At 47.7% G+C, this 10851-nt stretch overlaps 1 protein-coding gene across 1 annotated transcript; it reads right to left on the minus strand.

Moving 5' to 3' along the window:
* Positions 1-265: 265 nt before the first annotated feature.
* Positions 266-3689, minus strand: LOC109778446 (ankyrin repeat-containing protein ITN1). Its single transcript, XM_020336997.4, has 4 exons — positions 3364-3689; positions 2447-3280; positions 1626-2035; positions 266-1545 (listed from the first exon to the last, which is right to left on the minus strand). Exons 1-4 carry the CDS (start codon positions 3383-3385, stop codon positions 715-717), a joined length of 2097 nt encoding a protein of 698 aa, XP_020192586.1. The 5' UTR covers positions 3386-3689; the 3' UTR covers positions 266-714.
* Between the last annotated feature and the right edge of the window lie 7162 nt (positions 3690-10851).

Here is a 10851-nt window from a genome sequence, read left to right on the forward strand (position 1 = left end):
CTATTGCAGGCGACTTGTTCGTGTTACACTGTTATCACTACCACTCCAGGTTTGTCCTGTCCTGTGGAAGAAATCATGGAAAATCTTGGCGCTTCTCACGTGCCGTGAAAAAGAGAGCAGCAAGGAGGCACTCGCCAGACTTAACTAGAAGCTTCTAGAACCTTCTCAGATATCAGATGAAATACAAGGTACAGAGTGCTAAGTACACATACCATTCTGCTAGCACAGCATATTAACAAAAGGTACAGAAAAAGGCTGAGAGAAATTTTATGAAGGCCAGCCAGCCAGCCATGCATAGGGAGCACAGCACAGGCTGCATGCATATTCTGATCATGACAATCTATCTGTAGAAGATGTATACAACACGACCGTCGCCTCCTGGCTCCTGCCCATCCAGGAACACCAGCTTATTGGAATGTACTCCCTCCGTTCCTAAATACAAGTCTTTGTAGAAATTTCACTAATGAACCACATACGGATGTATATAGATGCATTTTAAGTGTACATTCATTAATTTTGCTCCGTATGTAGTCCATCTAGTAAAATCCCTACAAAAACTTATATTTAGGAACGGAGGGAGTATACGGTAAAACCCCATACCCACAGCACCTGGAGGGTCAAAGCTGTTTATACTTAGTGCCAACCCTTTCTTTGTACATCCGTGTCGTGTGGCGCCGCCAAAAAGACCGAGGCTTCATAGGCCGGAGATCACCCTCATATGGCGTATATCCGGTCTATCTCGGAATCTGACTCCGAGTTGTGGTTCCATGAGTTTGAGCCGCTCCGCCTTGTTGACTTCACCTTCTTCCTAATCGACCGCGTGCGCTTGGACTTCACCACATAGTATGTCATCGTGCCAAGCACACCGGCCATGATCACCCCGCCGATGAGGGTCACCAGCAGCGCCGCCCACTTGAAGTGCCGACCCACCACTATGTAAGAGGAGGATATGAATGCCACCGTGGTGCATACAGAAGCCAGCCACATCAACTTGTTGATCACCTCCACAACTCGCCTCTCTGCTTTCGTCTCGCCCCTAACAAGTGTTATCTGCACCACCACTACTGCTAATGATGTGAACAAGGCGATGGCATTGAAGATGAAGAACACCTTGAAGGATACCGCATGCACAACTATTGCTACACCATGGTCGTCATTGCCGCCTGGCACCGTGAATATCGCAGCAAATGCAACTGTGGCAAAGAGCACAGCCACAACTGTGACAGAGTTTGTTGCATTATTGATGCCTTCCCTGTGGAGCTTCCTCAGCTCCTTTGCTATGCCATGCACATTTTTGTTGGTTTTTCTGGCTTGCTCAAGTTGAGTGTGTACGTCCTTCTTGATCTCAGTCACTGTTTTTCTCAGCTCATCCCGAGGCTGATTCAGATCATTTGCTCTCACTGCACCAGCGCGGGATAAACAATCCTTTATATCCGCAGACTCCTCTGATAGCGGAAGACCCTCTGCTATGTCGAATGCAGTCTTGCGATCCCTAGTCAGCGCATTCACGTTCATGTCCGGAAGAAGCAGAAGCTCATTCACAATCTGCAACAGAGACCAGTTTGTGAGACACAAGAAGAAAATTATTGCGTTTGCACACAAGATTTAACATGGCAGAAGAATACCTCTGATCTTTTCTTCCTGGTGGCAACATGCAAAGCTAAGTTGCCATTTTTGTCAGGTAACATAACTATGGCCGGATCAGCATTCACAAGTGCTCTAACAACCGCAGCGCTTGTTCCTTTAACCGCCATATGCAAAGCGGTCTGTCCTTTCTTATCAGTCTTCCGAGCAAGCTGAGCTTCGCTGACTAGCAAAGACTTAACTATTTCAACATGCCCCTGACGGGCAGCGAAATGCAATGCATTCTTTCCGTTCGCCTTCGATAGTTCAACCAACCCAGAAACTCGCTCCAGCAGAAGGTTCACTACCTCGAGGTGGCCTCTAATCGCCGCAGTTATCAGAGGAGTCACATTTGATTGGCCAAACGTCTTCCCAAGGGATGGATCATGGTCCAGGAGTACCTTCACAATATCTACAAGCAGTGTTAGATGTCCATCTTTCTTTATATAAATACCACAGAAATATGGAGTAAAGATGAAACAGCATGAATGATGGACTAATTCTTGCTCATTAGCTTGTGTAGGCAATGACACACTGCAGTTATCATACAGAGCAGGTCAATTTCAGCACTGCAAAACTAATAACAACAGGATCCATGGAGATTGATCAAAGAGTAGATTAAAAACACATAAAACCTTGGCTAGACCCATAAAACCATGGCGATCAATTAGCTTAGGAATCCATAAAACCCTTTCTTCATGCAAACTATGAGATTCTAGTCTAGACACAAACAAGGTCCAAATCAAAGCTCCCCTGTTCCCATGTAAAGAAAGATATGAACAATCAGAAGTAGTTTAGTATTGAAGTGTTTGTGAGTGCTCACCTCGGTGGCCTTCCTTTGCAGCGACGTGCAGAGCATCGAATCCTGATTTGTTCTTCCTCGCAAGGCTCTCCTTGTCAGAGTGCTTGAGCAGCTCGACGACGACGTCGATGAACCCTTTCTCAGCGGCGATGAGCAGCGCGGTCTCCCCGACCTCGTTGGGCTCGTTGAGCACGGCGGCGCGGATCTCCGCCACCTCGCTGTCGAACTCCTCCCCGGTGCCGGTCATCTGCGCGTCGATTTCGGCGATGATCTGGCGCACGGCGTCAAGGTCCCCGCGCTGCGCGGCGAGGTGGAGCTCCGTGTCGTTGTGCCGGCCCGTGACCTGCTTGACGTACTTCTTCCGGCCCGCCTGGTCCATCCGCTTGCCGGAGTTGGAGAGCACCAGCACGGGCGGCGCCGCGGCCCCGGCCTTGGGCGACGGGGACGGGGACGCGAGCGACTGTTCCAGCCGCTTGCTGGAGCCGGACATGACGAGCGCCGGGCCCTTCGCCGGCGTCGGCGACGAGGACGACGCCGGCGAGTGGTCGAGGCGGTTGCTGGAGCGGGACATGGCCAGCACGGGGCGGCCGGGCGGCTGGTCCAGGCGTTTGCTGGAGTGGGACATGACCAGCACCGGGCGCGAGGGCGACGGCGACGCCGCGGGCGACTGGTCGAGGCGCTTCCCGGAGCTGGACATGACTAGCGCGGGGCGCCTGACCGCCCGCGAGGGCGACGGCGACTGGTCGAGGCGCTTCCCGGAGAGGCAGGACTCGAGCGCCCGGCGGCCTGGGGCGACGGGCGAAACCCCTCCCTCCGACACCGGCGACGCCAACCCAATCTCCAAATCCCCCTCCCCTGCACCCACCCAGCCAACACAAGTAAGGATCGCCACCAAAGGGCCCGATCAAACCAGACCAAAGGGATCAGTGGAGCAATACCTCTGTCGGAATCGACGGCCATGGCGGCGGCGGCGGCGGCGTCGTCGTCGTCGCCGGGGACGGGGTCAAGAGGAGTCGGCGCGCAGGGGGCGGGCGGGCGGCATGGGGCAGCGGAACGGGAGGTGGGGAGACGAATCAAATCGCGAGGGGGACGGGAGCGAGGAGAGGGGCGCGTCGCGGTCTTTTGGCTGTGTGATGATGGAATGGAACGAAATCAATCGGAGAAGCGGCCTCCGCTTGCTTTCAGTTTCCCCCCGTCTGGTGTGTGTGTGTGTGTGGGTGTGTGGGTTTGTTTATGTGGCTGGCTGGCGCCGGTTTGGTGCGCTGCGCCACCTTGCCTGACTGGCTAGAGCATTTGCATATGGGGGCTTTTGTCGCTTTCCAATCACGAATTATTATCTCCTTCTGTGTTGCACAAGACCCTGTCGCCCCCAATAACTGAAACTGAAAACTAGTATTGCAGCTATGAAAAAAAGCTGTATGAGCAGATACTCTTGTTTGCCATTTTGTTTTTTAGAAAACATATTAAAAAGCCTCATCGTCATGGAATTTTACATGATTTATGTGATTGCATGGAGAAGATGCACACGGGAACCAATGATTAAATCCACTCATCTTCTCCACGCGCTAGAAATCGCACCCATCATGAATTTTAATTCAAAACCAGTAAAGCACCCGCTCGATTGACCTTCTCTACATCCAAATGTAGACTCCATTAACAACCAGTTATGTTATGATATAGAGTGTTGCTCATGAAACGTAGCCGCCACAGCCGAGAGCAATACCTCGTACTTCGTGCCACTATGGTTCCTTCACGTCACCAGCTACCGTGGCGACGGCGGGAAGGAAGGGAACCTCATGACTTTGTTTCCGTCTGCATTTTGTAGTCTGGTATCTTAGTTGGGCCTTTGGTTGTAAAAAAAATGGCCCTGGCTCTGGCGATAGCGATGACGATGGTGTATAAGTTTTCTTCGGATTTTCCACATAAGTTGTGGTTATCTCGGTTGTTGGTATTGGATTTGGGAGGCAGTGCCTATGTCGTCCCTGGTCCTTCTGATATGCATGGGCGAAATTATTTGGGAAAGCAGAGCTCATAATTCCGAACTACTTGTATAATTAAATTAGAATACTAACCCCCAAATCAAAACTCCCGCCTCTACCACTATGCACAGGCGCTTCATGTTTTTTGTGTTGGTGTCAAGTTGATGGTCATCTTCTTTCTGTTCTTTGCGGCAGTGGTGTTGTGGGCATGTAGTGGCTTCGATGAGAGAAGGTCGGCCCTTGGGGATTGGGGTGTGTTCCCTCAACCATTTTTATGGGAGACGGGTTTATAGCCTCCTTTTGTACCCTTGAATGTTTTCCCGATGAGGTAGATTGCTCTATGGTGGTTCGTGCTCCCTCTCTGTTTGCAATGGTGTTCTCTCTGACGCCATTGCGAAGGTGGTGGAACTGTTATTCATGAGATTTTTTTGATAGTGGAGTGTTATTTGGAAGATGGTTTGGTTTTTGGTTTTCAATTTACACAAGGCTTATATGATGGTGGCTTGTTCTTCGGGGAGTTGCTCCAGCTGGGCCTTAGCATGAAGACTTCTCGACCGTAGGATACAGTGTCATGCCGGCTCCGACGATGGAGCTGCAGTGGCAATGCACCCGTGGCTTGTGCTGGGGATTGAATTTGTCTATCACTCTAGGAACCTGGCCTGTTTGGGGGGTAACTTGCATCAGTTAAAGCTTTTAATATAAATTCAAAGGATTATTCACAAAATATGGTCTGCCAACAACATACTTGTAAACTGGACCTACTCCTCATGATAAAATTTACAAACTCATACGGACACGACAGCCCCACAAAGTTTTGTGAAGCCGGCATAACACAACTGCACAAGCCAAGGAGTAGTCACCTTGTTTATGATTACCTGTTGTTCATTTATTTTTTGTCAAAAGACCATATATTAAGTACCATAAACCCTTCAAAAAACACCATTATAGAAAACTGAACATATACATTGAAATCACTGAGGATGTCAGAATCTTTTCGTCCTACATCCAGCGAAGGCGTGTTGTGAGCAAAGCTTGTTACCACCTGCCTTGGTCTAACCAGAGCAAACTTGTTTAAACCAAGGAGCTTGTAGAAGCAGTGACCGAAAAGTCATCGATGTAGACCAGAAGACACTGGAGGCCGCAATTTGTGTAGGAAATCGTCGCCCCGGAGAAGAAAATGTTGGAGAGGGCATGTAGAGTGCACTAATTCTGGCAAACGGAGTTGGGGAACTCAAATCTTACACACTCCTCGGCGAGGCCAAGCCCGGCCAACCTCCTTTGGTTGGAACTGGAGACGGAGAATCAAGACACGTAACCAAGTTGTCCGCTCCACAGTACAACGCGGCCGAGACAAACCTACAGACAAAATGCCAAATCGAGAGAACCAAATCCGAGATCACACCATCTTCCACAAGCCTCCTGAGGACACGAAGAAACTACAATAGAACGAGGGCGAGGTGGAAAAGCTTTATTCCATGCCGACATTGACATCATCATCATCATCATCATGTCACCATTGAATGGAAATTTTTTATTCCTAACCCTACCACCACCGGATCAAAGCCTCGGGGTCCCCACCCCTACCATCATCGAAGTGACAGGCAAAGGGAGAGGGAACCCTCAGATTCGGTGGAGGGTAGGAGGATAGATCGGTGGATGCCGCCTGTTGCCTAGTTCATGGAGTAGGAGCATAGACTATAATGTATCTACTTAAGTCGAATCGACTCGATTAAGCCACGCAAGGCATAGAAAGTGATCGGTGTTTTACTTCTGTCATTCTTAACAAAAATACTAAAGCATATGATACGCTGACCACTTTGAAAAAAACTTGTGCGGAGCAATGAGATTAAAATTCCAGCTCACTGGGAATGGCTCAAGAGGATGCAACCAAAGTGACCTTGGTAGGGTATTCCCATGGTGGTGGATGAAGCATCTTGCGGGATGTTCAACATCTTGGCCTATATTAAGATGGGATGTGGTTCTGAAGTGTAGTTCTAGACAAATAGATGGATCAATGGTCTTGCCACGGTGGATCTCGCACCTTTGGTGGTGGCTAAGGTTGGAGAGCATGCGAGGAAAGTTTGTGTCGTCCAATAGGGGCTCTGCAATCATAGGTGAAGTATGGAAATTGTGGATAGTTTTCTAGGCAGGAAAGAAAGAGAGCAATATGACAAACCATGGCATGCCATCAGAGCTACGTCTAGAGATGAGGAAGAGTCTGGTGCTTGTACCTGGCCTTGGTTGGCATCCGGAATGTACACCGCGAGACTAGTTTACCGTTCACTTTGTCAGGGTTGTTTTGCTTCTTCGATGCTAATGGAATCTGGAAGTGCTCGGCACCATTAAAATGCAAAGTATTGATGTGGTTGGCCATGCAATATCGACTGTCAACATCGAATAGGATATTGTGGCATGGCTTACAAGACAATGTCTCGTGTTGTTTTGTTTGTCATTGGGAAGAGGACAATGCGACCACATCCTGATGCAGTGTGTGGTTTCTAGAGAGATTTGGCATTGTTGCTTTGGGGCTCTCAACACCAATGTCACCCGCCCTACGTCGTCAAATTGTTTGGAGACTTTGTGGGTACTTGGAAAGGTGTCAATTTCCAAAGAAGGATCATAGGGATTTCGATTCCTTGGTTACTCTCATTTGTTGACATCTTTGGAAGCAAAAAAAATGCCAGGGTGTTCGAGAATCCATGTGTGTGGCGTACGACATTCGAATTGATTGACTTAATCTTTGGGATGGGTGAAAACAAGTTGGTGTTGGAGGACTAAATCGTTTCGTGAGAAGTTAGTTTGAGTTGTGTTGGGCGGGTGCCGACGTTTTGCTCATCCTCGCATGCTTGCTAAACGTCTCTTGTAAATGTTCAAATTCCTTTGTATTCTATAGAGCTATGATACACCTCTGCATGCTCTCAAAGAAAAGAAATTCCAGCTCACTACACATGTATTTATGTGGCGAGGTTCGTTTCGGTGTGTTGAGTTTGCAGCTATCATGCCCAACCCCTCTCGAGCTCGATCAACATATTACCAAATGAATTTATTTTTTATTACATATTGCATTTTCTTTCGTCCCGAGAAAGAAAGAAAAGTACCCAGGTGTTTAGGGTTTCTCCGCCTCCAATCGGTGCCGCCGTCGATCTACCTTGTCTCCTGTGGCCTTAAGGCCATGGAGACGTGATGGATCCTGGCCCTTGTCGGTAGGAGGGATCCTGCTTTGGTTTTGTGTTTTTTTAGTTTATTTAGGATTTCTGTCCTGCTCACAAAGGCGAGGCGGCGGCGTCTCTCTCAAGATGGAATGAGGTTTTCCTCGTCTAGCCCCTGTCCAGTGGTGCGCCTCGCATCAGGCTTATGAAGGTGTGTCTTCGGCGGATCTCATGGGATTCGGTCGGTATTTGTATTTGGTGGATTTTCGTGGATCTGATCTTCGTTCGTCTACGTTCATGTGTCTTCAAGTTGGATTCTTTCGGTCCACGATTCTCTTTATCGGCAGTGGTAATTGTTCTGATGCATTGGTCCTTTGGGGCCATAGCATGACGAATTTCCGACTATCTACTATAATATGTATTGCCCGGCTTAAATGAGGAAGAGACGATGACAGCACCGCCGCCTTTGGCTCGCTCTCGTGTACTTTGTACTATATTCTCGTGGAATTAATGGGCGATACACTTGTTTCGTTCTTATACCCCAAAAAAAGAATATTATATGCTTCCGGAAGACGGAACAGTATAAGGATCAACGCTGTACGTGCAAAACGTTGTCTAAAAGGAAAATGTAATTGCAAATATAGCAGCAATGCGCGAGGGAATCCTCGTGGGTGAAAGATGGAATCACTGGGCCCCTGAATTCACTAGGGAATACACAAATGCCATTTTAGGCGATTGGGTGCAATGGGCCAACGCGCATACATGTGCCCCCTCCCTGTCCCCCCTTTATATGAAAACTGCAGACGTCTCTCTCTTTTGGACGCATCTCTTCTTAACTAGGAACCTGGCTTGTTTGGGGGATAACTTGTACTCCCTCCGTAAACTAATATAAGAGCATTTAGATCACCATTTTAGTTATCTAAACACTCTTATATTAGTTTACAGAGGAAGTATCAGTTAAAGCTTTTAATATAAATTCAAAGGCTTATTCACAAAATATGATCTGCCAACGACATACTTGTAAACTGGACCTACTCCTCATGATAAAAATTACAAACTCATAAGGACATGACAGCCCCACAAAGTTTTGTGAAGCCGGTATAACACAACTGAACAAGCCAAGGAGTAGTCACCTTCTTTATGATTAGCTGCTTCTGGTCACTATTTCTGTTGTTTTTGTTTTTTTGGCAAAAGACCATATATTAAGTACCATAAACCCTTCAAAAAACACCATTATAGAAAACTAAACATATACATCGAAATCACCGAGGATGTCGGAGTTTTCTTCCTCCTAGATCCACCGAAGGCATGTTGTGAGCAAAGCTTGTTGCCACCTACCTTGGTCTTACCAGAGCAAACTTGCTTAAACCAAGGAGCTTGTAGAAGGAGTGACTGGAAAGTCATCGATGTAGACCAGAAGACGCTGGAGGCCGCAATTTGTGTAGGAAATCGTCGCCCCGGAGAAGAAAATGCTGGAGAGGGCATGTAGAGTGCACTAATTCTGGCAAACGGAGTTGGGAACTCAAATCTTACACACTCCTCAGCGAGGCCAAGGCTGGCCAACCTTCTTTGGTTGGAACTGGAGACGAAGAATCAAGACACGTAACCAAGTTGTCCGCTCCATAGTACAACGCGACCGAGACAAACCTGCAGACAAAATGCCAAACCGAGAGAACCAAATCCGAGATCACACCATCTTTCACAAGCCTCGTGAAGATACGAAGAAACTACACTGGAACGAGGGCGAGGTGGAAAGGCTTTATTCCATGCCGACATTGACATCATCATCTTGTCACCATTGAAAGGATTTTTTTTATTCCTAACCCTACCACCACCGGATCGAAGCCTCGGGATCCCCATCCCTACCATCGTTGAAGTGACATGCGAAGGGAGAGGGGACCCTCAGACTCGGTGGAGGGTAGCGGGATAGATCGATGGCTGCCGCTTGTCACCTATTTCATGGAGCAGGAGCATAGACTAGGATGTATCTACTTAAGTCGAATCGACTCGATTAAGCCACGCAAGGCATAAAAAGTGATCGATGTTTTACTTCTGCCATTCTTAACAAAAAGCTAAAGCATATGATACATCGAACACTTAAAAAAAACTTGTACGAAACAATGAAACCAAAATTCCAGCTCACTGGGAATGCATGGGTCCGCTGGGAATGGCTCAAGAGGATGCAACCCAAGTGACCTTGGTAGGGTATTCCCATGGTGCTGGATGAATCATTTTGCAGGGTGTTCAACATCTTGGCCTAGATTAAGATGGGATGTGGTTCTGTAGTGGAGTTATAGACAAATAGATGGATCAATGGTCTTGCCATGGTGGATCTCGCACCTTAGGTGGTGGCTAAGGTTGGGGAGCATGCGAGGAAAGTTCGTGTCATCCAATAGGGGCTCTGCAACCATAGGTGGAGTACGGAAGTTGTGATGCAGATTACTAGGTAGGAAAGAGAGCAATATGACAAACCATGGCATGCCATCCGAGCTACGTCTAGAGACGAGGAAGCGTCTGGCGCTTGCACCTGGCCTTGGTTGGCATCTGGAATGTACACCATGAGATTAGTTTACTTTTCACTTTGGCAAGGTTGTATTTGCTTCTCCGTTGCTACCTGGATCTGGAAGTGCTGGGCACCATTAGAATGCAAAATATTCATATGGTTAGCCATCCAATATCGACTCTCGACATCAGATAGGAGATCGTGGCATGGCTTACAAGACAATATCTCAGTGTTGTTTTGTTTTTCATCGGGAAGAGGACAATGCGATCACATCCTGATGCATTGTGTGGTTTCTAGAGAGATTTGGTATTGTTGCTTTGGGGCTCTCAACACCAATGTCACCCGCCCTACGTCATCAGATTGCTTGGAGGCTTTGTGGTACTCGGAAAGGTGTCAGTTTCCAAAGAAGGATCATAGGGATTTCGATTCCCTGGTTACTCTCATTTGCTAACATCTTTGGAAGCAACAAAATGCTAGGTTGTTCGAGAATCTATGTTTGCGGCGTACTACATCCTAATTGATTGACTTAATCTTAGGGATGAGTGAAAAGAAGTTGGTGTTGGAAGAGCAAATCGTTTTGTGAGCATTTAGTTTGAGTTGTGTTGGGTGGGTGCCGGCGTTCTGCTCATCTTCGCATGCTTGTTCAACATCTCTTGTAAATGTTCAAATTCCTTATTCTTCTATAAAGCTGTGATACACCTCTGTATGCTCTAAAAAAAAGGAGTTCCAGCTCACTGCACATTTATTTGTCTGGCGAGGTTCGTTTCAGTGTGTTGAGTTTGCAGGTATCATGCC

This window comes from Aegilops tauschii, chromosome 4, assembly GCF_002575655.3.
Source record: "Aegilops tauschii subsp. strangulata cultivar AL8/78 chromosome 4, Aet v6.0, whole genome shotgun sequence".
NCBI lineage: Eukaryota > Viridiplantae > Streptophyta > Magnoliopsida > Poales > Poaceae > Aegilops > Aegilops tauschii.

Coding starts and splice junctions, on each gene's coding strand:
- LOC109778446 (XM_020336997.4), bottom strand. CDS start 3,385: ATGGCCGTCGATTCCGACAGAG. Junction 3,281..3,363: donor GGCCGTCGATTCCGACAGAG/GTATTGCTCCAC, acceptor GGGTGGGTGCAG/GGGAGGGGGATTTGGAGATT. Junction 2,036..2,446: donor TGCAAAGGAAGGCCACCGAG/GTGAGCACTCAC, acceptor CACTGCTTGTAG/ATATTGTGAAGGTACTCCTG.